Source organism: Prionailurus viverrinus, chromosome C2 (genome assembly GCF_022837055.1).
Source record: "Prionailurus viverrinus isolate Anna chromosome C2, UM_Priviv_1.0, whole genome shotgun sequence".
Taxonomy (NCBI): domain Eukaryota; kingdom Metazoa; phylum Chordata; class Mammalia; order Carnivora; family Felidae; genus Prionailurus; species Prionailurus viverrinus.
Window position 1 is genome coordinate 76,474,421 of NC_062569.1, and position 25,340 is coordinate 76,499,760.

Consider the following 25,340-nt stretch of genomic DNA (forward strand, 5'->3'; position numbering starts at 1 on the left):
AACTTAGCCAGTCCAAAATGATACCTTCAGTCCTCATCCCCCAGCCCCTCCCCACCCAAACTGCTCCTCCTCAAGTCTTTACTTCTCTTCCTATAAATAAGCACCCATGCTGCTGCTCAGATCACTGGGCTACAACCAGCCCGGTCATCATCAACTCTTGCCTGTGGTCACCTTGCTGGTCTCCTTGCCTCCACCCTGGTCTTTGACAGGAGCCCAAAAAGCACTCATCAAATCAACCCCGCCATCCTTCATTGCCTCCAAGCTCTCTCCTCCCAGTTTTGACTTTCTTGCAACAATCTCCAGCCCACAAGCCCAGGAACACATATTTACTATCTTTTTAAAAGACAATGTGAAGTGGGTCACAGGTGCAGGGGGCATTAAGCCCCAGATCAATTCCTCTAGTTGTCCCCAAACAGACAGGGTTTCCAGAGAGGTTCTGGCCACTGCGTATTAATTGTCATAGGGACATATATATAACAGGCACCTGCTATGCTCCTGGCCCTCGAGCCAGAGCATCACAATAGACAAGGAGGTATGGTCATCCCCCTACCTTCATTCCTGTGGGTACTAGGACTCAGAAAGGTTCAGCTTCTTATCGTGAATACCCCAGCTGGTGAATGACCATGCCAAAATTTGCACTCAGGTCTCTCTGATCCCAAAGCTCAAACTCTTGCTTACATGTTAAGCTTTTTTCAGTCTCAAATGGGCAAAGGATGGTGGGCTCAGTGAGAAGAACCTTGACCTCAGTCTGGATATTTTCCCTTCATTCCAAATCAAGTGTCAGAGCCTGCTCCCTGGGTTCTTTGGTACCTCCTCAGCCTGGAAAGATGGTTTGGACCTTCTGCCCACCTGCTCCCAAAGAGATGAAGGTGTCCCAGCTTTCCTTAACCGGCTTGGCGTTCAGTCCCCACACCTCCACCTGCTCCTCTCTCACATCCGTTCTGTTGGCAGGTGGTCACCTTCCTGCCCCAGGCTGTTGTAGCCAGTACCTCGGTGCCCTTCAGTCTATCGGCCTCTTGATCAGGAAGCATTCCCGTGGGAACCATGGTGCCAACATCCGGTGAGGACGGGCCCTACTAGCCCTGCTATCAACCCAAGAACAAAGGAGCTTGGTGCCTGCCGCTCGGCAGGCTGTGTTTGTCCAGGGCGAGGCCTAGCCTGGCACAGATGCTGAGCAAACAGGAGTGCCGGCCTCACAGATCTGCCTTACAACGAGCAGGCCTTTGGCGGAGAGGTATTGCTTTCAGGCCACCTGCCAAAACACTATCCTTCCCAATGCCAACAGTCCCCCAGGGCAGGGGGGACTGTAGGGCAAGCAGTCCTATCCCTAAGCCTCAAGCTTTCTAGCTCTACAATGGAACAGTTGTACAAGATGATCTCCAAGATCCCTTCTGTGGTCTAGAGCCTTGAATGATGTTGTGGGAAGTTCCTAGGGCTTGAGAACAGATCTGAGGTGGAATCTGGGCCTCTGTCTCATGGCATCCCCTGCCTTAGCCCCATGTATCCACACATGTCTGTGGCTGGGAGGATGGACCTCCCTCAGAGGAATGTCTTCAAGTACCAGATCCATGACTTCATTTGCTCTAATGGAGCTTCCAGGACTGAAACTAAGGTATTTCATGATCAAAGGATTAAGTATGACCATCTTGTTTCTGAGGCCACCTAGTATGTGATCCCTTACTTTCTGCCCCCCAGAAATCTTAGTGTAGCTGGGGAAGACTCAGAGGGCCCATGGAGGGATGTTTCTCCAACTAGGACAGTGAAAGGCTACACGGTGATATTCACAGACTTCAGCATGCATCAGAAGCACCCGGAATGCTTATTTAAGATACAGATTCCTGGGCCCTATATCCCAGAGATTGAGTCCCAAGGTCCAAGGTGGAATGGGTAGCTCAGGATTCTGAGTTTTTAACAAGCACCTAGGTGATCTTTAGGTCTCTGATGAAGTGGAATGAGTGAGTCTAAAAGCTATACAGTCCTGGATTCAAATCCTACCTCTGTCACTTATTTGCACTATGACTTGGGGCAAGTCCCTAAGCCATTCTACACGTCAATTTTGTTTGTAAAATGAGGTTATAATAACATCTACCGCTTAATAAACAAAAGCTATTATTTCAGAGTGTTTATTGCACTTTGTAAATGTTTGTCAAGCAAAGGAGGTAGAAGTTCATTGTCAATCCAGAAACCCAGGGGTTCTCCATCTACCACATCTCTCTCAAACACTCAGTCACAAATCTCATGAATTCTACCTCCTAAAACATCTAAGACCTGCCCACTTTTCTCCATCCCCACAGCCTCCACCCTAGTCCAAGCCACCACCTGCTTCTACCTGACGACTGCACAGTCCTCTCCCCATCTCCCTATTTCCACCCTTGCCTCCTCCCCTTCTTTCCAGGGCAGCCCTGCTAATCTGATATGGCAATGCCTCTGCTTCAAGCTCCAGCTCTCAGGAAGGCCTTGAGTCTAAAAACAACTCTTTTGGTCCCCCACACCTACTTCTAAGCCTCCTTTCAGCTCCTCTCAGCCTCTAACTCTACACTCAAGATATTCTGAACTTCTTTCAGATTCCTCTAGTGAATATCAGTTTCTCTTGCCACAGGGACTTCATGCAAAGTGTGTTCCCTGTGTCTGGAACAGCCACCCCACCCCCATCCTGTCCCCAAACACACATCTTTCACCTACTACTCATTTTTCATCTTTCAGATGAAATGTCATTTACTCAGGGCCAGACGTAGCCATTCCCCTCACAGGTGCTGTGGCAACTCTGTCTTTCCTCCATAATCACACCTGTTATACTCTGTTGTGATGACTTCATGCCAGCCTCCATCAGTAAACTAACTCCAAGAGAATGAAAAATCTGTTGCTGTAGCAGCAGCAGTAATAGAGTCTATGCTCAAAGGACGACGAAATACCCTGCTGAATGAATGAATAAATAAATAAATGAGCAGAAGACCCTGGTCGCAGGATGTGTTGCAGATGGGCGTCCCCTTGATAGTGCCTCAACTCAGTTTAGGATATGGACGTGCCTGGAGAGAAGACAGCCACGTGGGGGCGTCTCTGGGCAGGTACAGGCCACAGGGGGGCGCCCTCAGCTCGTTGTATGTGACTGGCACCTCTTTAGATTCAGGTTCGGTTACTAACGGCCAGTGGGAGATAGGAGGCGGGGTTTCCCTCTGATTGACAGTATCGCTCCGCCCAATCTAATTCATCTTTTTATTGGCTCCGCCCCCTCCAGGCCTCGGAGACGCTGAGGGTGGGCCTGATGGAGGCGCCGGCAACTCAACTCCAGCAGAGAGCTCTCGAGGCCGAACCAGCCCGCCTGGCGGTCTGTGAGTGGGCGGCCTGCGGCGAGGGGTGGGGCCACGGCGCTGACAGGCAGGCGGCCGGTCCCGCCCCTCTCGACCAGAGCGGCAGCGCCAGCGCTGGGGACAGCAGAAGTGAGTACGCGAGCGGCGCAGCAAGATCCCTGCTCGGACCCCGGACGGTGAGCGCACCCGGTGCCCCGAATCCGAGGCGGGCCCGCAGCAGGCCGCCAGATAACTGTACCCCCTAACTACCACCACTTGCGCCCTCCTGCCCCGGCCCGCCTCCCGGAGTTCTCCGGCTCCGAGCTCTCCAGCGCCCGGGATCCTCCTGGACCGGTCCGTCCAGATTGCCGCGGGACCGACCTGCCTGCATCCCCCAGCATCTACGGGCTCGGGCCGCCGCCTCGGTCCCGGAGCCGCCCGCCTGGATTGCACCCTCTTCTTGCCCGGACCTCCTGGGACCGTACGCGAGCGTTCCTCGGAGCCCGCGGAGCGGACCCTCCCCCAGGTGCCCCCAGCCCCGCCGGCGCGGCACGGCGCGGCCCGGCGCGGCCCGGCTCGGCTCCTGGAGCCCTCCCCGGCCATGGCCCGAGCCCGCCCGCCGCCGCCGCCGCCGCCGCCGCCGGGGCTCCTGCCGCTGCTCCCTCCGCTGCTGCTGCTCCCGCTGCTGCTGCCCGCCGGCTGCCGGGCGCTGGAAGGTGAGCGGCGTCGGGGGGTGCGTCCAAGGCTTACGGCGCCCGGGGTCGCCCGCGCTTGGGCCAGAGTGGACCCACGGTGTGGGTCAGATGAGGGCTGGGCGCACGTCGGAGGAGGCTCCGTCACCCGCGCCGCTCCGGGGGCCGGAGGATGGGTGGGGAGGACGCCCCCGGAGCTGCCTTGGAGGCTCCAGCTGGCTCCGAGGCCCGCGGTCGGCGAGTTGTGGACCGCAGGCGGCTTGACTGGGGTGGAGCGTCCCCGAAAGTCACGGCCCAGCTGCGAGCTCTTGTGGGCGAACTCCGCACTCGCCGCAGAGAAGAGGGGCCCTCGGCGGCCGCGGGAGGCGAAGAAGTGGGGGCGACCCACCAGGCGAGGCCGGGCCTCTGAGACTGCCGCGGGGTTGTGGCGGGTGGGGGCCAAGCGGACTCCCAGGTTGGGGGGCGGCGTTGTTTCGGAACCCGTTGGAGTTCAGCGAGAGGTGTGAGTGCGTACACCCCTTTGTCAGGGGATGACTGCGGGGGTGGAGAGGCGGGGGCCTGTTATTGTTTATGGTTTATGGAGAGCCAGTTACACACGAGGTGCAGTGTGCAGTGGCCATCCACACGGCTATGCGGCTCGTCCTCCGCCTTCTAGCAAGACATCCGAGTGCTTGGGTCTCCACTGAACCCCTGAAGTTCTGGGGTTTGCCCCATTAGCCGGTGGGAAAAGGCTGAGTTTCTCAATAGACTGTGTGAACTATCCAGACGGTGCTGATGCTGAGGGGGTAGCTCCAACTTCCAGATGACTGTATTTGGGTGAACAGGATGCTGTTGGCCCTGGTGGGAGAGCTCACACATAGGCCACTTGACACAAGCCTTGGGGACACAGAGCCACTGACGCTGGTCATACAGGATAGACACACACACACAGAGTTTCCAAAAATTTTGGAGCCATTAAATGAGGGAAGAAAAAAACCTTCCTTAATGTGGAGGGAAGAACCCACAGAAATTTGGGGGAAACTGGAGCACTTATTTTTGGTATCTTTAACAACAGATCTAGTCACTTTCTTAGTACAGGAACAAAAATATGAATTCTGTGTAAGTTGGTCTGTTCGTATGTTCACAGTAACCGTAAGGGTTGGAAGGAAAAAAGAACACAGTTCCGAAAGAAAGGCATCTTCTGGTGCTTTCTGATTTTCTTTAGGGGAAAAACATTCCTATGAGCCCCCACCCCCTTTTAGCTCTGAGCCCACTGGTGCTGACCGACCGATTCACACGGGTGGACACATGAAAATGCAAGCAGACACAGTGAGGTCGCGCCCACATGTGTGTGATAGGATCTCAGGCGTGAGAAACCGGTGTGGGGCTTTGTTGTTGATTGCCTCAAGGGTGTGAGCCAGGGAGCCTGTTGGAGTTCCCAGGTCTGTGTCTCTGTGTCTTAGCCCAGGAGAGGTGACACAGACACACACACACTTAGGGGCTGTGTGTGCCAGGAGCAGGGCCCGTGTTGTCAGGTGTGGTGGGTGCTTGTGCTGACAGTGGGGTGGAGGGGGTGTGGTTTGGGTCAGGTGCGCAAGGGCTACCTGAAGAGGCTCAGTCCTTCCTCCATTCCTCTTTCCCTCCCCCTTTCCCCCCTTTTCACCCCTCACAATCAGCTAGACCCTCAGAGGCAGGCCGTGGCTGGGAGCTGGCATCCGGGCCTCCAAGCCAAAGAGCTGAGGGGCTGACCAGGAGGCAGAGAACTGATGAACAGCAGCAGCACAGGAAAGAGAGGGCAGCACGGCCACTGCCCCAGCCGTGTTCCCCCTCCCCGCTCAGCTGTGAAGTGGGATCCAGGACTACTCCCTGGCTAGGTGGGTGGTGGCTAGGAGGCCAGGCCAGTGTGGGGTGCCTCTAGGAAGTAGCAGTGCCTTGGTGTGTGGCTTTTACCTGTTCCCTCACTTTCGCCATACCTCAGACCTTAGGATTTTCAGTGTGTGTGCTGGACTACGCAAAGAGAAAGAGAGATGCTTCAGGGCTCAGACCCACACTCGGAGGTGTGCCTATCCACCCCTCTGTCCTCCCTCACTGTGACATGGGAGAGTGAGAGTACCCACTATCCCTGGAGTGGGTATGGACTGAGTCCATAACGTGTTGTGGGGTGCTTAGCACACAGCCATTATTATTCGGGGATTAACTATTATTATTCTAGGATCTGCTCCATGAGGAGGGGCAGAAATGAAACTGGTGTGTGCCTTACCTGCTGGAGGGAGTTTAGAGGAAGGAGTGATGGGGGCAGGAAGGTTGGTCTGGGGAGAAAGTTGTCTCCCCACCTCCATCTCTCTTCAGCTCTGGGAGGGATGGGATGGGATGGGAAGAGAGCTGGGTGGGGGACAGCCGTCCCTGCGTCCCGCCCATCCCCCAGCCCTGTCTAGAGCTGGAAGGGTGAGATGGGGAGACTTGGTGGTCCTGGGCTATGGCCAGTGGGGAGGGTTAGGTGGGTCCCTCCCCACTCCTAAGCTTTATGGGCAGGGTATCTAGCCTCTGCTCCAGCTTTCCATTTGGCTTTGCCAGGATTTGGTTTGCCCGGGGCCTAGGGGGAGCCTTTTGGCTCTCTGAGTTATATTGAGGCCCGGTGTCCTGAGCTGTGGGTGCTGTGTCCTCATGGCTCCATTGGTTAGGTACTGTCTGGCACCTGGTTGTTCTGCCTCCCTACACACTTGGGGTCCACCAGGACTGCATCCAAGGACCTCATCGGTTTTACCTGAGGATAGAACCAGGGTCCTTTCCCCCTCTCCTTGGTTAAAGAAACACCCCTCCCCTTGCCCTCTGATTGCTTACCTCCCCCCTAAACACAACACAAATTGCCCTCAGATTTACCCTCAGTCATAGGGAAACAGGGCCATCCTGTTGCTCACTCTCCCTTTGAGTAATGTTTCCCAGTGCCCCGAGCCAAGATCATTCTCCCCTTCAGTACTAAGAAGCGGAAGGTGAACAGACCAGGAAGGTGAGCAGACCCAGAACGGGCATGAGAGGAGGAAGGGTGTCTGAGCGTTAGGGTACTTAATACCCCAGATAGGATGGAGAAGTCTGCTGAGAGCCAACCCTTTTGCGAAAAGAGAAACCATTCCCAGATGTGAGAGGTGGGGACGGGACAGCCCCCCTCCCAGCCAGGCTGCGTTAGCTGAGTAGCCACTGCAGTGCGCCTGGTCCCCGGGTGGCAAGAGGCAGTGTGTGAACCCCTCCCTCCGTCAGAGGCAGCAGCAGTGGTCCCTGAGGAGGTGCCAGCTGAGAGGGGTCAACAGTCCTGGCATTTCTGTGGTTTCTTACTTATAGAGTTGCCTCTGGTGCCCCCCACCCCATCCCTGTTTGTCATGAGCTGGCATTTAAGAGCTGCCACTGAAGGACAGCGGCAGGTATTCGGGGGAACCAGTTTGCTCGTCACTGCCTTCCCTTTAGCCAGAACTGCTGCCACCGCCGTCTCTGTGGCCTCAGCGGCTTGGAGCTAAAGCCTAAGCTGCCGTGGGCAAGGCCTCCGCCACCCGGCCTTACACTAATTAAACAGCATGAAGAGGCTGAATCACCAGGCCTGCATAGTTTGAAAATTGTAGCCCTGCCTGTTGTGCTGAGTCAAACTGGTTTGTCGGGATTGGGCAGCTGGGGAGGTGGGGCGGGGTGGGGGGGGGGGGGACGGGACAGAAGAGACTGGGTACAGCTGGGTACCTGATGGTGTGAGAGAGGCCCCCTACCCCAAGGGCTGCCCTGGCCCTGGATCTCCTATCACCTCCTGCCCCCAGACTCCTGGCCAGGCTTGCTGTGGCTGGGATCCCAGGGAAGGGCTCAAAGGCCTCACAGAAGGGCTAGCTGTCCATCCATCCTGGCTGGCTGGCTGGCTGGCTGGCAAGGCAGGGACTGGGGCGGGGGGCATGGGTGAACACTGAGGCATCTGGGCTCCTTGCTCTGTGCTTTTTCCTCCCTTCTCCCTTTCAGGTTTATTTAATTATAAATCCCCACGATCTGAGGGGAAGAATGGAAAACAAAATGTGTTCTCTGTTTTGAGATGTTCCCCTCCCCTGCATCCCAGATTTGAAGGCCAAGGGGCCATGAGCAGGGAAGGGAGAGGCGGCCCTGGGGTGAGTTAGGCTCTTCTAGGTCCCATAGCAGGAGCACCCCAAGTCCCCTTCCTCCACAGGCTGACCACCCTGATTGTGCAGGTTGGTACATGCTTATATACACACTGACACAAAGGGTAGGGACAGGATGGAAGAAGACCGGACAGATCACTTGAGTTGGTTGCCTGAGGTGGGAATCCCAGCAAGGAGAAGGGGGACCACCTCAGGGCTGGCATGGGGTTTTCTCCCTCTCTTTGCAGCCAGGGCTTTGCACCTTCTTGTCCAGACTCTACTCCTCTGTCCACTTGCACCTGCACACTGTGCTGGCCCAGCCCAGAAGCGTGACCTTCTGTGTCACCTCAAAGTCCCTGATCTGGAGCTTGGGCTTTATGCTTTTGTCTCTGGAGGTTTTTTGTTTTTTTTTTTAAATTTCCCGGGTCTCACTGACACGGAGCAGTGTGCTCTGAATGACCTGGAACCTGGGGTGCTGTGGGGTCTGGCAGCTCCATAAAGCTGTGTGTACTTGGCCCTTCACCAGGGCAGTGGCAGGCTCCCCGCTGGTGCCTCTGCACCAGGGCCACCCAATGAGGTCTTCAGACATAGTCTGGGTGCCCATTATATTCTCCTCTTGCTGGGTGCCCAACTTGTGTGTGGAAGTATTGCCTGAAGCTCCTGGGGCTATGTCTCTTCATGATGCCACCCCCTCCCTAAGGGCTCAGTGCTGGGGTCAGTGCCATTGTACTGGCAGGGAAATGGCCTGCTGCTTGGGCAGGGGCTGTCCCTGGGGAGGCCACACCCACCCACACCCAAAATCATCTTCATGTCCCTGCCCCACCCCCAGCCTCGTGACCAGTGACTGCTTCGGCCTGGGCCAGGGCCCCAGGAAACAGGTCTGGGGCTTGCTTCTTCCCCGCACCTCTGGCCAAGACTGGCCTAGCACCTCCGCTTTCTTAGCAGACACTGCCCCTCTCCTAGCCCTACCTCCACCCCACCTGAAGACTCCTCTCATGGAAAGAACATGCTTGCAGTGTGTGTGTGTGTGTGTGTGTGTGCGCGCACGCATGTGTGTGTGTGCTGCACGTGCATGGAGGATGCACCTCTGAGGCTCTATACAAACGGTAGGTGTTGATATTTGTACTGCGTCTGCAGGCTCCTGTGGCCTGTTTCAGTGCAAATGGGCACCAGCGTGTGCAGCTGATGCTAGTTGTGTGTGACTGCATAAGAGCACGTCACTGAGTCTGGTGTTTGTGGTTGCACTTGACCACACTCAAGACTGTGACTTGTGGCCGGCAGTCGTGTGCAGTTGGGTGTGTAAGGAGAATGTACTATGGGGTGTGCGTGCCCTCCGTATATGCATATGTCTCTGGAAATCTGCACATATGAAGACTGTAAGAGCGAGTTTTTGCCTAAGGCAAGCCAGATCTGTGTGTAGGAAAGACTCACTGTGTGCGAATGCCTAAGGAAGGCTAATCTATTTGCACCATATGCATCTGTGTGTCTGAAAAAGGCTGAGGCCGTGTATGAAGCGGCGTGTATGTTTGTGGGCGGCTGTGGCTTTGTGTGTTTGTGTCCACCATATGTGTCGACTTGCCATTCTTTGGCCCCAGTGGCAGAGAATGAGCCCAGGCACTGAGGACTGGGTAATGTTCGTGCGTGTGTGTATTTGTGCACAGGCAGGAGCCGCACAGCTGCCGCCACGTGGCTGTGCTCCGTGGCCCTGTGGAAACCTGAAAGGGGTGCGGCTTCACTTTTGAGCATTGAAGCCCCAGTCTCAGAACGCCCCCAAGCCTGCTGTCCCCTTCCCTTTTCGGTTTTGAGGGGCTGGTGGGGGTTTCCAGCCTGATGGAGCCCCGTATCCGAGAACGGCTGCCCTGTCCACGTTCTGGTTTCCCTCCGACAGCCACATGGGGGGCAGAGGAGGATGGGGGTGCGGTCGCCAGCCGGGGAGTTTGGCGACTGCTCACTCAGTCCTCTTTTGTCCTTACCCCGTGCATCTCATATCCTTTACCTCAGCGTGTGTACATGCACATGCACGCGGGGCACACACATAGCAGAGAAAAGGTGGGCTCTGTTGGGTTGGGCCTGTCCTTCCCAATGCCACGGACAGATGGATTCTGGGACCTCCTCCATGCCCTTCCTGAGGCTGGGACACAGGCACCTCAGGGTCTCCCTCTTGCTGAAGGGGAGCAGGCCCCTCCCCTCCCCCAGAGAGTAAGCCCCCTCCCCACCAGGGTGACCGGAGCCCTTCCTCAGGCACACATGACTCGAAATCCAAGTCCTCTCCTCATTAATGGGAAAAATGTGCCGAGATTGAGCGATGGCCAAGGCTGAGCGATGGCCAAGGGCCGATCCCCGCCCCCTCCCTCTCCCTCTCCCGCTCCCCAGAAATTAAACAGAAATGAAGAGCCTCCCTCCACCCCTGCCTCCCCCCACCCCTCCCCCTCCCCACCGTCCCCTCCCTCCTCTCAGAGCCAGCACAGGGCTTGTTTTAAACTGTGGAGGAATCTGGCTGGAGGGGGGAGGGGGCTGAATATTTGGGTTTAAACAGTTCCAGATGGGTTTGGCACAGGCTGAGCAGAAGGAAGTGAGGGAGAGGGAGGAGGGAGGCAACTCGAGGGAGCGGTGGGAGCCCCTGCCTGCTCGGGCGGGCGGGTGGCAGGCAGCGGGCAGACAAGCAGGCGGACTGGCTGGCTGGCTGGCTGGCTTGAGGGGGGAGGGGGCGCACTTGGCTCCACTGGCTCCAGGGACAGGAATACTCTGGGCTGCTGTCTGGAGAAGAGACCACTTGGCAACCTCGCTCTCTATCTCTGTCTCTTTGGGCCTCCCTGTCTCTCCACCTCACTGTCCTCAGCTGGCCACCCCACTGTCTGGTCCTAGCCAGCCGGCTCTATCCAGATCCGAGCCTCTCGCCATCCACCCCAGCAAGGCCCCTGCTCCACTGCCTCTCCCCCCGCCTGTTTCTGGGCCCCTGCTTCTGCCCATCTCTCCGTCCCTCCCCTACCCCCCTGCCAAATGTCTGTGTCTGTCTGTCTGTCTGCCAGAAGGGCCCATCAGGCCACCGACGATGAGGCTGGGAGAGCTCACCCTGCAGCCAGGCCCTCCAGGGACCGGCCTCCTCTGGTAGAAGACGAGGAATCCTCACTCCCCCTGTGTCTAACATGAGGGTCTGGGGCCACAGCTGCCTCATGCACCATCCTCAGCTCAGACCCAGACTGCGGGAAACCAGTGCCGGCCGCAAGCCTGGAACCTGTGGGGTTCAGGGCTTTCTCCTCCTGGGCAGCCCTGACCTGCCCCCTCCAGCTCAAGGCAGAGGGGAGGACTGCTGGCTGCCCTGTCTCCCAGGCTAGAAGGAAGGAGTTGGCATCTTTCCTCTCAGAGAGCCAGAATCCAGAACCCGATTCCTAGGGGAGTGAGTTTATGTTGGAAACCTAAATGGGCCCCCCCTTTGGCTGAGCAGGGGGAGACAGATAAGTAGTGGAAGCTTGGAACAGGATCGGTGCTGTGACAAAGCCCCTGGTCCTGGATGCACACAGGAAGGCATCTAACCTTGATTTGGGGGTCCAGGGAAGGCTTCCTGGAGGAGGTGACAGTTTGAGCGGGATTTAAAGGATACATAGGAGCTTTCTCGGCTTTCTCTATTCCTCCTTTCCCTGTTCTCCCCTTCACACTGCACTCAGAGTGCCCTGGTTAAGGGGTTAGTTGTGGAGTCAGACCTGCATTTGAGTGACATTTCACCCCAAGTCCTAGCAGTTTTGCCTCAGGCCACATAGAGACTTTATCTGGGCCTCAAGCGTTCTCACCTGTAAAAGAGGTGCACCCACAGCCCCTTTATTTATCTGAGGATCGTAGGAAGAACTGAACTAGCTTGCAGGGAGCTGGTCTGGGTCTTGCTGGCCCTCACCCCGCCCTCAAAGAGCATTCCTGCCCCATCCCCTAGAGGAGATTGAGTGGGTGGTTGGGTGGGAGCAGGCTCTGCTCCCATCACTGCCCTCCCCTTCCCCTGGGCATGTGTGGCACTGGGCCTTTGTGTTGGGAATGGAGTCAGGGGAGGCCTGGGCAGCAGGGTCTGAAGCATAAGGTCCTTTGTTCCAGGATAAAGGGCCTGCCGCCCCTTTGTGTGGAGATTAGCAGCCCCTGTAGGTGTGTGAACTGGCCCCAGCTCTTGCCTGGGGTCAGCAGCCGACACCTGCCTCCCGCTGGCCAACCCGACCTGACTTCTTTGGGGCTGTGACATTTCTGGAGATGGCTGCAGGGTCTTCTCCAGGGCAGGGTAGCCGAGAGGACTTGGCGGTGGGGTGGGATGGGGCGGTGCCTGCTGAGAATCATTCTCTGGTGTCCTGGCCTTTCCTGGACAGCCTCTTTTTCCCCATCCTGAGCGTGGCCTCTGACCTTTGTTCTTCTGTTGCTCCCCAGAGACCCTCATGGACACAAAATGGGTGACTTCTGAATTGGCATGGACATCTCATCCAGAAAGTGGGGTAAGCCTCCCCCACCATCTCCCCTCAGTGTTGGTTGCCAGTTAGGCCACTCCCTACTCCAGCCGCCATTCCCCTCGCCTCACCAGGGCCGGAGAAGGGCTGCCCCTGCCTATCAGGTTCACCTCCTTCGCCATTCCTATCCTCTGCTTCTGTCACCTTCCTTCTTTGCCTATGGGTGTTTCACACCCTCTCAGCCTTCAGCCTGCCTGTGTCCCCCTCCCCAAACACACCACCTTTGTCCCATTCTCCCTCTGCGCGCCCCTCAGCCTGCCTTTAGCCTACCCCCATCCCTTTCCTGCATGACTGCTCTTTGTGTGTCTTCTCCAACCATCTCCCTCCTTCCTGGGTCCCTGGGTAGGGCACTGGCTTGGGGACCAGAAACCTTGGTTCCAGATCTCTAACTTGCTTTGTGATTTTAGCAAGGCAGTTTGCCTTTCTGGGCTTCCATTTCTTCACTGTTAAATTCCTGTAGTTCTGACATTTCTAAAATACCCTCATTAACCTCCCTAGGGGCACCTGGGTGGCTCAGTTGGTTAAGCATCCGACTTCGGCTCAGGTCATGATCTCACAGTTCGTGAGTTCGAGCCCCGCATCAGGCTCTGTGCCAACAGCTCAGAGCCTGGCGCCTGCTTCGGATTCTGTGTCTCCCTCTCTCTCTGCCCCTCCCTGCTTGTGCTCTCCCTCTCTCTCTCAAAAATAAATAAATAAACTTCAAGAACAAACAAAAACCTCCCTACGTGGCCTACACAACACAACTGCGCTAAGCTCTGAAACGCTGGGGTGGGATGGCACCACAGGCCCTCATTCACCAGGCCAAACTGTGTGACCTTGGGCAAGTCTCTCCCTTTGAGGGTCTTGGCTTCCTCTTCTGGAGAGTGAGGACAACAGATGTACCTTCTCATGGAGTTGTTGTGAAGGTTAAACGTGATTGTGATTGCCCTGTATTGGACATTGTTACAAATCCATTATATATGTTAAACTGACTTGATTCCCTACCACCTCGTTTACATCCAATCCCAGCCTCATTTTATAGACAACGAAACGGAGGTGTAAAGATAACAAATATTATAGCTAATACTCCTGTAGTACTTACCAATCGCTCTGTTCTAAGTTCTTTACTCATTTAAACTCACTTATTCCTTATTCTCGCCATGTCGCTGATGGGAAAACGATGGTACAAGGAGGTTAAGTGACTTAACCCATAGTCACACAACAAGAACTGGGATTGGAACCCAGGTAGTCTGCGTGCTCAGCCACTACACCACAGAAGCATCTCTGTGAAGTGAATACAGATCTGGGCATGTGGTAAGCACCTGGCAAATGTTGGTGCTCATTCCGTCTTTTTCACTTGGTCTGTGCACAGTGGGAAGAGGTGAGTGGCTACGATGAGGCCATGAACCCCATCCGCACGTACCAGGTGTGTAACGTGCGAGAGTCAAGCCAGAACAACTGGCTCCGCACGGGGTTCATCTGGCGGCGAGACGTGCAGCGGGTCTACGTGGAGCTCAAGTTTACCGTGCGTGACTGCAACAGCATCCCCAACATCCCTGGCTCCTGTAAAGAGACCTTCAACCTCTTCTACTATGAGGCTGACAGCGATGTGGCCTCGGCTTCCTCCCCCTTCTGGATGGAGAACCCCTACGTGAAGGTGGACACCATTGCTCCCGATGAGAGCTTCTCGCGGCTTGATGCTGGCCGTGTCAACACCAAGGTGCGAAGCTTTGGGCCGCTCTCCAAGGCCGGTTTCTACTTGGCCTTCCAGGACCAAGGTGCCTGCATGTCGCTCATCTCTGTGCGTGCCTTCTACAAGAAGTGTGCATCCACCACCGCAGGCTTTGCCCTTTTTCCCGAGACCCTCACGGGGGCCGAGCCCACTTCTCTGGTCATCGCCCCTGGCACCTGCATCGCTAATGCCGTGGAGGTGTCAGTGCCACTCAAGCTCTACTGCAATGGCGATGGGGAATGGATGGTGCCTGTGGGAGCCTGCACCTGTGCCACCGGCCATGAGCCAGCTGCCAAGGAGTCCCAGTGCCGCCGTGAGTGGGGACTGGCCTGGGGGAGGAGGGGAGGACTTGGGCCAAAGCCACGTACTGCCTCCTACCTGCTACTTCCTACCTGCCAGTCAAGGAGGTCTGGCTTCAGGTCTGAGGCGGATGGAAGAAAGGGAAGAGGGGTATCAGGTGCATAGCATGTGGTGCAAGGGGGGAGATGAGCGAAAATGAGGAGACATACCAGAATAATAAGAGAAAGAATAGAACTCAAGACAGAGGTGGAGAAACATGGAGAATCCTTGATAAGGAGGCAGCTGGTCAGAGAGTCAGGAAGCCAGCAGAGATACCTGCTTTGTTTGGCCCCAAGTAGACACTTCACCCTGGAAGTACTAGATGATCCCCAGAGCTGTGGGGACAAGGGCTGTGGGTACCTCATGCTTGTCCCTTTTACCTTGAGGTCTCATTTCCTTGAGAGGCAGTATAGATAGCATAGCGGTCAGGGGCCCGGTCCCTGAAGTCTGAGTCCTCACTCTGTCAGTTAGCACCTGTGGGACCTTGAGCAAGTTACTTAACTCTTTGAACCTTGGTTTCTTCATGTGCCAGATGGGGACAATAATGATGATTGCTTTATAGACTTGTAGTGGGCTTAAGCAAGTCAATGCATGCGAAGCTCTTGGAACAGTACCTGGCACATGGTGACACAAGTGCCACGTAAGTGTCAGCCTTGGCTCTCAGGAGCCCTGGGATGCATGGGCGACAGGGATTCTCTTGTCCTTATTTCATACAGGAGGAGGTTAGGAGACTTGTCTGTGGTGGCTTGCCAAGACTCTTAAGACCTTACAGTGTCCTAGACTTCCAGCTATAAAACCCATTCACGAAGGGTTCTCATTTGAGTGTCATCACAGTCCTGTAAGGTAGATTCCAGTTATCTCCCCTATTTTGCTAATACGGAAACTGAGGCTCAGAGAACAATTGTACTCAAGGCATCATAGCTGGGAATGTGGGAGCTGGGGCCACAGCCTCGTCCATGCTCTACCATGCAGGACAAGATGCCAAGGGCTTTGTCTTCTAACCCCTCTGCCCTGGTGCTTGCAGCCTATAGCTCCGGGGGTGGGAGCTGGCTCTTAGCACAGCCCTAGGTATGAGGGGGCTGGCGGCCCAGCCTGGCTGGAAAACCCAGTGTTGGGTGTTGTCATGGCAAGGTGAATAGTGCCTTGCCCGGCCCCTCTCCACTTCTCTATGGGAACCTGCCCCAGACTTCCTCTTCCTAAGTGGAGAAAGGGGGTGGGGGTGATGAGCCTGACAGCCTGAAGAGGGGCTAACACTCTGCAGGTCCCTGACAGGAAATATATGCTGGTTCCCATAGCAACCAGCCTGGCCTGGCATCTGCCCCCTCCCCCACTGGCTCAAAAGAGCTTGGGTGGAATATCACCTTAGTGAGGGGAGATTAAACCCCAGAGAAGGGCATAGCCCCAACTCTGGGCATTCCATATTCTAGATGACCTCCCCAGAGGTAGTCATATAGGGATAGAGTGGCCACATGCTTTTGAGTGTCCGGGGCAGTCCTGGCTTATGCTCCTTATAACATGATTATTACTAGCGGCCCTTTTCACTCCCAAAATATTCCAATTTGAATAATAAATTATATGGCTGTCATAGATATGCGGAATCCCACAGCCCAGGTCCAGGGGCCCAAACATAGATGGCAGGAGAGGAAGCAGAGTCGAGGGGATGTTCAGGCACCAATCCCTGGGCTCACTTTGGGGCCAGGGATGCCCTTTGTGGATGCTTTGGGGCCTCTGAACTCCCGGTGACCCCAGCCTTCCTGCCTGCTGTCTTCTATTCTTACTCCTCTTCGGCCCCCACCCGTGCCCAAGGCAGAAAGGAGCTGCTGTCTGGCTCCTGGTGGGTGGGGAGAGAGACTGGTCCTGTGAGCGGGGCTGTTCTGGGTTGGCCATGAGGATCCTAGGAGTGATTTTCCTCCAGCTTCAAGGAGGGGCGGGAGCATCCTGGCAGAGTAAGGTGCTGCCGGCTTGCCAGTGGTCTCTTCCCCACCCCTCCTCTTCCTTCTCTCTCTCTTCCCTGCCTCGACAAGCCCAGGCTGCCCAGGTGATAGGCCTGACGTCTTCGCCCATGAGGCCCCAGGGTAGGGGTGGGGGGCCGGGGCGGGGAGGAATCCGCTGACGTGGGGTTTCCACAGGGCAAAAGGGCCTTTTGTAGCTGCACTGGAGTGAGGCAATCCCAGTGTGGCCCCCACAGTCTAGGAGGTAGAGGGGCCAAGTCCTGTGCTGGGGGAGGGCCAGATTCTCACGGATCTGAAGAGCATGTCCCTCCTCTTCTCCCCCGCAGCCTGTCCCCCTGGGAGTTACAAGGCAAAGCAGGGAGAGGGGCCCTGCCTCCCCTGCCCCCCCAACAGCCGCACCACCTCGCCAGCTGCCAGCATCTGCACGTGCCACAATAACTTCTACCGTGCAGATTCGGACTCTGCAGACAGTGCCTGTACCAGTGAGTGAACTCCCGGCCTTGCTCTCTCCTGCCCAGGGCCTTCTGTCTAGGGGCCTAAACAGTTGCCATGCATATCCATTTTCCAGATAGGGAAACTGAGGCTTGGGGAGGTTAGACGTTGTGCTCAACATGGCACAGCTGGGGAGTGACTGGCCCTGAGCCAGAATCCAGGTCAGCTGGCTCAGCCTTTCCACCAACATTGAACAAATGCCTACTAGCTCCTAGCCAGGCATCAGGAGTCCCTGGGACTTCTAGTCCCTTGCTCCTCGCGCTGTGTAGAACTGCCGTTCTCTTGGCCCAATGCTAACCGTTGGCCTCATATCCCTGGGGCAGCCTAGTGTCCTGCCTTCTCCCTGCTGCGGCCTTTGGTGCCAGCCATTGTGCCAGGCGGCCTGGAATGTGGCGGAAAATAAGATACAGTCACAGTCCTATAGGAACTTGCCACCTGGTGGGAGAAGCACATGTGAAAACAGATAATGACCATATAATGTGTTAAGTGCTGGGCTGGAAGGATGCCCAGGAATTGTGTTACGGAAGTGCAGAGGACAGGAGGAGGAAGAATCAAGGAAGGCTTCCAAAAGGAGGTGACACCTCAAGTTGGACCTTAAAGGCTAACTACAGTCTTCCCAGCGAAGAAGTGTAGGAGAGATATTCTGCTTATTAGAGCAGAGACCAAGGCAAGGAGGTGGGAAGCAGCTTGTAGTATGCAGGAACTCTGGGTGGAAGGGTGGTGCTGTGGCCCAAGCTCACTGCCCTCTCCCTCCACCTTCCCTCCAGCGGTGCCATCCCCTCCTCGGGGTGTGATCTCCAACGTGAATGAGACCTCACTGATCCTTGAGTGGAGTGAACCCCGGGACCTGGGTGGCCGGGACGACCTCCTATACAACGTCATCTGCAAGAAGTGCCGTGGGGGCCCTGGGGCCACGGGTGCCTCAACCTGCTCTCGCTGTGATGACAATGTGGAGTTTGTGCCTCGGCAGCTGGGCCTGACAGAGCGCCGGGTCCACATCAGCCATCTGCTGGCCCACACGCGCTACACCTTTGAAGTGCAGGCAGTCAATGGCGTCTCGGGCAAGAGCCCTCTGCCCCCCCGCTATGCGGCTGTGAATATCACCACCAACCAGGCTGGTGAGGAGGAGACACGGGAGGGTAGGGCCTGGGTCATTTTCTCCCACACAGAGCTTAGGTTGCCCAGGGCTTGTCAGTGGACCACCAGGGGTCCCATGGGAACTGGGTCCTTGGGAAGGATGCCAGGGCCCAAGGAGCCCATTGTGAGCCCCCGCCCTGTCTCTTCCCATAGCTCCATCTGAAGTGCCTACTCTACATCTGCACAGCAGCTCAGGCAGCAGCCTGACCTTGTCCTGGGCACCCCCAGAGCGGCCCAACGGAGTCATCCTGGACTATGAGATGAAGTACTTTGAGAAGGTCAGAGCCCTGAGGGGCAGGAGGATGCCTTGGGGTGAGAAGATTACCCCCAGATAGGGTCAGGGGCCCTTGGGAGCCAGGTCTCAGGTACTGAGGCAGCCACAGGTAGGCCCAGGGCTGGCGGGGGCTGATGAGCCTCAGGACCCACTGAGGTGCCTCATTCCTCCTGGTGTTGCAGAGTGAGGGCATTGCCTCTACGGTGACCAGCCAGAAGAACTCCGTGCAGCTGGACGGGCTGCGGCCTGATGCCCGCTATGTGGTCCAGGTCCGTGCCCGCACCGTAGCTGGCTACGGGCAGTACAGCCGTCCTGCTGAGTTTGAGACCACAAGTGAGAGAGGTACGTAGCCCACTGCGCCTGCTACCGCTCACCTAATACTTTCCATCCCCCCACTTACCAGTCCCCTCCTGGTCTCCAGGCTCTGGTGCCCAGCAGCTCCAGGAGCAACTTCCCCTCATTGTGGGTTCTGCCACAGCTGGACTTGTCTTCGTGGTGGCTGTCGTGGTCATCGCTGTCGTCTGCCTCAGGTACTCTCAGGCCCGAGTTGCTCCCATGGGCTGGCAAGAGCTTCCCTTTGGCACCGTAGAGCCCCCATGCCACAGAGGCCCTTGGTGGGCCCAGGCTCTCCTTGCTGGCAAGGCTCTCTCTAGTTCACGCCCATGTCCTCATACTGTCCCCTGCCTTTTTCCTGGCAGATCCCCTGGGGGACCAAGTCCACCAAGCCCCTTACCCGGAGACCCGGTGGCTGCTGTTACCACTGACTGTGGGACCAGACACCGGGCCGTCCCCTGTGCACCCTGCCCCTCTTGTGAGCCCGAGGGTTCCCTGAACAAAGGGAGTTCTTGGACTTGTCTCAGGCCTCGCCTCCATCCTGCCCCCTCCAGGAAGCAGCGGCACAGCTCTGATTCGGAGTACACAGAGAAGCTACAGCAATACAGTGAGTTTGTCTCTTCACCCTGTTTCCTCCCCCGGCCCCCAACATTCCCTTGGTCCCTGTGGGGCTGGGAGATACCCTTTTCCTGCCTGGGGTTTCGTCCATTGTACTTCTATCCCGGACAGCCCCTCCTGCTTCCACTCAAGGGCTATTTCCTGAGCCCCTGCCTCACTCCTGCTAGCCCCAGAGATGAATGAGAAGTGACCCCTTTCCTCAAAGGCAGTTAATCCTATGAGAAAGACAAGAATCATATACACAGGAAAAAAAGGAAAGAACAATTAAGTGTTAAGCTGGGTGTTCCTGTTACCAAGGACAGTAAGAGCTCAGGAAAGAGGAAGCCTTCCTGGAGGAGGTGGCCTTGGGCTGAGCTACGCCAGGCGGGTTGAGCAGGGTTTAGACAGGTGGGAGAGAGCATTCCTGGCTAGAGGAGCCTCTGGAAGGCAGTGGGTGGGGTGGGGAGAGTGCCCGACTGTGGGGGCAGTGAGAAGACTGGTTTGACAGCTGCCAGGGAGCAAGGCTGGGTAGTTGTGGCCAGTCGTCAGAGGGTCGTGAAAGGCAGGCAGAGGAGTTTGGACTTGACTCCACCATAGGTAATCCGAAAGGCTCTCAAGCTTCGGAGTAATACAATGCGAGTATTGTTTTAGGAAGACAGGTATGCTGGATAGATTGGTGGGAAAAGTCCAGAGGCAGAGAGCCCAGCTGGGAGACTATTGCAAGAGTCTGAGTGTTGAAGGTCTGGATAAGGTCAGGGGCAGTGGGAATGAGGGGAAGAATGAATCTGAGAGAGGTTTGACATGATGAGAGATGAGAGAGAAAGAAGAATAAGTTCCTCGGTGTCTAACTTTTATGGTCACTGATTCCCACGGAGGGGATGGTGGGGAGGGGCCCAAATGGGACTCCAGCAGAGAGGAATATGGAGCAGACTTAGTAGGGAGAGTGCAAAATGTGCTCCCATCAGGGTGAGAGCATGGGGCAGTACCCTGGGCCTGAGGGTGCAGCCTGAAGAGTTCCCTCACTGTCCCCAGCCCTAGCCCAAAGTCCCTCATGCCCACTTTTCTTTCCTCTAGTTGCTCCTGGAATGAAGGTTTATATTGACCCTTTTACCTACGAGGACCCTAATGAGGCGGTGCGGGAATTTGCCAAGGAAATCGATGTGTCCTGTGTCAAGATCGAGGAAGTGATTGGAGCTGGTGAGTCCCCCTGGGGCACAGTGGGGAGGAGAGGCTGGGGTTACCCTGGGGAGGGACCAGCATGCACTGGGGACAGGGCCAAACCCAGAAGCCACTTCCTACTTGTGCCCTTTGCCCTGCAGGGGAATTTGGGGAAGTCTGTCGGGGTCGCCTAAAACAGCCAGGCCGCAGGGAGGTGTTTGTGGCCATCAAGACGCTGAAGGTGGGCTACACGGAGAGGCAGCGGCGGGACTTCCTAAGTGAGGCCTCCATCATGGGTCAGTTTGACCACCCCAACATAATCCGGCTAGAGGGCGTGGTCACTAAAAGTCGGCCAGTCATGATTCTCACCGAGTTCATGGAGAATTGTGCCCTGGACTCCTTCCTCCGGGTAAGAGGCAGCTCTCTCAACTCCCTCCCCTCCCCCAGAGAACTGGGTTGGGCAGACCACACCCTCCCACAAGGTTAGACAGACCCTACCCTCTTCAAGTCTGCAAATATTCACCGAGGTGGCATGGTGCAGGGAAGCAGCCAGGGCCTCAGAGCCAGAAAGACCAAAGTTCTCATCCTGACTCCGTCCGCTACTGCCTGTGTGACCTCAGGCTTTACTTAATCTCTCTGTGTTTGAGCTACCTTGTTTGTAAAATGAGAGTGGTCGGAGCTATTTGGATCCTCACTGGGGTTTCCTGGGATGTTGTATACACACAGTTGGGCACGCCCTGGGCCAGTAGGGAAGTGGTGGGCCCACCTGAGCCTGTGTGTTGCCTCTAGCTCAACGACGGACAGTTCACAGTCATCCAGCTGGTGGGCATGTTGCGGGGCATTGCCGCTGGCATGAAATACCTGTCCGAGATGAACTACGTGCACCGAGACCTGGCTGCCCGCAACATTCTTGTCAACAGCAACTTGGTCTGCAAAGTCTCAGACTTTGGCCTCTCCCGCTTCCTGGAGGATGATCCTTCTGATCCTACCTACACCAGCTCCCTGGTACAGGAAGCAGCTGGGAGGGAGACCGGGGGCGGGGCCAACCAGGCAGGGGTTCGGGGCTGGGGACCAGCCCCGAGTCATAGGGTGAAGGGCGTGTGCCCCCCCCACCAGGGCGGGAAGATCCCCATCCGCTGGACTGCCCCAGAGGCCATAGCCTATCGGAAGTTCACCTCTGCTAGTGATGTCTGGAGCTATGGAATCGTCATGTGGGAGGTCATGAGCTATGGAGAGCGACCCTACTGGGACATGAGCAACCAGGATGTGAGTGGGGCCAGCCAGAGTGGTCAGGTGGGTGGGAGCCCTTGTGGGGCAAAACGGTGGCTCACTCCAGGTTTCCCTATTCTCTGTTCAGGTCATCAATGCTGTAGAGCAGGATTACCGGCTGCCCCCACCCATGGACTGCCCCACGGCACTGCACCAGCTCATGCTGGACTGCTGGGTACGGGACCGGAACCTCAGGCCCAAATTCTCCCAGATCGTCAACACCCTGGACAAACTCATCCGAAATGCTGCCAGCCTCAAGGTCATCGCCAGTGCCCAGTCTGGGTCAGTATTTCTGCCTCTTTTCCCACTCTGCTTTTGAGGCAGCAGTCCTACCCCTGCTTCCCTTGCCGTCAGGATTCACCAAGTCTCTCTCTTCTCCCCACAGCATGTCACAGCCCCTCCTAGACCGCACGGTCCCGGATTACACGACCTTCACGACAGTTGGTGACTGGCTAGATGCCATCAAGATGGGGCGGTACAAGGAGAGCTTTGTCAGCGCGGGGTTTGCATCCTTTGACCTGGTAGCTCAGATGACCGCAGAGTGAGTGTGCCTCGGATTTGGTGGGGTAGGGCAGGGGGACCTGTGCAGGGCCCAGAGTGGTGGGCAGGAGGGGAGGGACTGACCCTGCCCTTGGTCCATCTGCAGAGACCTGCTGCGGATTGGGGTCACCTTGGCTGGCCACCAGAAGAAGATCCTTAGCAGTATCCAGGACATGCGGCTGCAGATGAACCAGACACTGCCCGTGCAGGTCTGACACCTGACTCCCACGGGGTGGGTACTCCCCCAAGGACTGTGCAGGGACTCTGACCAGCCGGCTGGACTTTTGGACTTTTGGATGCCTGGCCTTAGGCTGTGGCCCAGAAGATGGAAGTTTGGGGAAGGCCCAAGCTGGGACTTCTCCTACAAGCCTGTGCTCCCTCCCCAGGAAGTGTGTCCCAAACCTCTTCATATTGAAGATGGATTAGGAGAGGGGGTGATGACCCCTCCCCAAGCCCCTCAGGGCCCAGGCCTTCCTGCTCTCCAGTGGGGGATACCCACCACCTCAGACTTCGCTGTTCTTCAGTGCTGAAGGTCCTGGCAGGGTCAGGTGGAGGATAAGCCTGGGTTCTATAGGGCCCAGCCCTGGCAGGGGTCTGGCCCCCCAGGTAGGCAGAGAGCAGTCCCTCCCTCAGGAACTGGAGGAGGGGACTCCAGGAATGGGGAAATGTGACACCCCATCCTGAAGCCAGCTGGCACCTCCAGTTTGCACAGGGACTTGTTCTGGGGGCTGAGGGCCCTGCCCCACCCCCGCCCTTGGTGCTGTCATAAAAGGGCAGGCAGGGGCAGGCTGAGGAGTAGCCCCTTGCCCCCCAGAGACTGACTCTCAGAGCCAGAGTTTGGGTGTGTATGTGAGTGTGTTTGTGTGTGTGTGTGTGTGTGTGTGTGTGTGTGCGTGTGTGTCTGTGCATGCACGGACCTGCACAGAGAGCATGGGTGAGCGTGTAAAAGATTGGCCCTGTGCCCTGCAGTGGGGCCAGCTGGGCCGACAGCGGAATAAAGGCAATAAGATGATTCTCTTGCCCCTTCTCTTTGCACCTCCTGAGGCGGGATTCTCTCATGACCTCAGGTTCACAGTCCCTCAGCGCCAGCCCTCTTCAGAATTCTCTGGAGTCATTGGGAGACCAGTTTTGGGCCTAGCCAGGCTCACCTTCCCTTTTGTGCTTTGGCCTTATTGCATCTAACTTCTTGGAAGTGGGTGGTAACAGTAGAAAGCAAACTGCTCCTGACTTCCTGCCTTCTCAGGCCCAGGTGTTCCTGGGGCCAGGGCAGATGCTGGAGTTGGCATGGTGTGACAGAGCCCTTTCACACCCATTGTCTTTGAGGGAGTGGAGGGTGGAAGGGGTTGGTCAGCTCCCAAGGTCACGTGGCCTTGGACAAAGGGCTCAAGAGGCCACTGGTGTTGAGATGCAGAGGCTAGCTCCTTTCAGCAAGCATCAGACCGGAAGTGTGGGTACTCTTTACTGAGCGCTTACTATGCTCCAGGCACTGGGCTAAAATGGTCCATTTATACATGGATCTTTATTTAATCTCACAACAACCAGCCAAGGAAGGAAGTATTTTTATCTCTTTTTTACAGAGGAGGAAAGGGAGAGGTTAAGTAACTTGCCCAAAGTCGCTGAGCCAGTGAGTCCTGGGGCTGGGATTCCCACCCAGAGACTGCCTGCACACTTGAAAGGTTCAGAGGATAAATAACAAGAACCAGGGAGAGGATTAGGAAAACAGCTTCTGGAAATGTCAAAGGAGAAATTGTGGGGGGGGAGGGGGGGGCGGCGCTCAGAGGCCCCTTGGATGCAGAAACACACAAGTTGGAGGGAGGCAAGTGCAGTCGTTTTTCCCAGTGTCAGGAGGGACACTCTGGCAGTAAACCTCTGCAGGGCGTGGAACAGGTTTCCAAGGTACCCGCATTCCCTAAATCAGTCTTGGCTGGACCCGGTAGGGGGAGGGGCGTGGACAAAGCCCCGTAGATCTCCGGGTTCACGCGCCGCGGGCCCCACACATCTCCCGGACATTTCCTGGCAGGGCAGAGTTCTCAGTGGGGGAGGTAGTCCGGGGGTGGCGCTGCTGAGGACGGGGAGGCAAGGGGTAGCTACTTCAGGCGCAAGGGAACAGGCCCTCCGAGTCGGGCGGGCCAGCGAGCTGAGAGCAGGCGCAGGGGAGCCGGCGGCGGGCGGCTCGCGGTGCGGGCTCCCTGCCCGCTCCAGCCCCTCCGCCGCGCGCTCCCGCGCTCCGCTGCTCCCGCCGCGCCCGCTCCTTAGTATTCCCCCCACGGAGCCGAGCGCCTCGCTGCAGTGGCTGGTCCGGGGGAGGGGCGCCCCGTCAGGCTCTGTCCTCCGCGTCCCCGAGGGTCGGGAGGTGGGTGGGCACCGAGCTCCTCCGCGGAACCCTCCTTCCCTGGCAGGGGACTGCCGAGGGTGGGAGGTGACGGGGACGGTGCGCTCCCCTCCCGCCCCCCCCACCCCCCCAGGTCGCCTTGGACCCAGGCGCCAGAGCTGTCAACAGCGCGAGGTGTCTCGGGCGGCCAGGGGAGGGGACGCGGTGCGGAGTGGCGTCCTGCACACCCCGCGCCGCATTCCCGGACTGAGGGTACAGATAAAGGGGAGGGGCCCTCCAAGCGCCTGCTCAAGTATCCACTTCCTGCTCCTGAGGCTCCGAGGTGAGGAAGGGTCCGTGGCTCATGTCTCCTGGACTGACTCCCTCAGCGCCCTACCCGTCACTTTAATAGTCTTAGCGGGAGCCTGGGATGGGGGCTCCACCCGGAGAGGTAAGATATCGCCCCCTACTGGGTCCGCAAGGAGGGCGGGATGGTGGACGTGGAGCGCCACCGGAGGAACTGGGGGCCAGGAGCCCTACAGAGAGGGCACTTGGTGTGTGCACCCCAGGCCGAAGATTTCTAGGGATGTCGAGGGACGTCTTGACTCCAGAAATCCGGGGTACGTAAGGCATTCTGTTGGATGTGCCCTATGCAGCTCACCGCACA

The 25,340-nt window shown here is 57.0% G+C and overlaps 1 protein-coding gene across 1 annotated transcript; it reads left to right on the forward strand.

The window, feature by feature from the left end:
* Nucleotides 1–3,873: 3,873 nt before the first annotated feature.
* Nucleotides 3,874–23,374, forward strand: EPHB3 (EPH receptor B3). Its single transcript, XM_047876375.1, has 16 exons — nucleotides 3,874–4,003; nucleotides 12,484–12,548; nucleotides 13,912–14,584; nucleotides 16,889–17,044; nucleotides 17,822–18,172; nucleotides 18,345–18,469; nucleotides 18,648–18,807; nucleotides 18,887–18,995; nucleotides 19,353–19,405; nucleotides 20,470–20,592; nucleotides 20,715–20,962; nucleotides 21,343–21,558; nucleotides 21,670–21,819; nucleotides 21,911–22,104; nucleotides 22,208–22,363; nucleotides 22,469–23,374. The coding sequence occupies exons 1-16, from the start codon at nucleotides 3,889–3,891 to the stop codon at nucleotides 22,575–22,577; spliced, it is 3,003 nt and encodes a 1,000-aa protein (XP_047732331.1). The 5' UTR covers nucleotides 3,874–3,888; the 3' UTR covers nucleotides 22,578–23,374.
* Nucleotides 23,375–25,340: the final 1,966 nt, after the last annotated feature.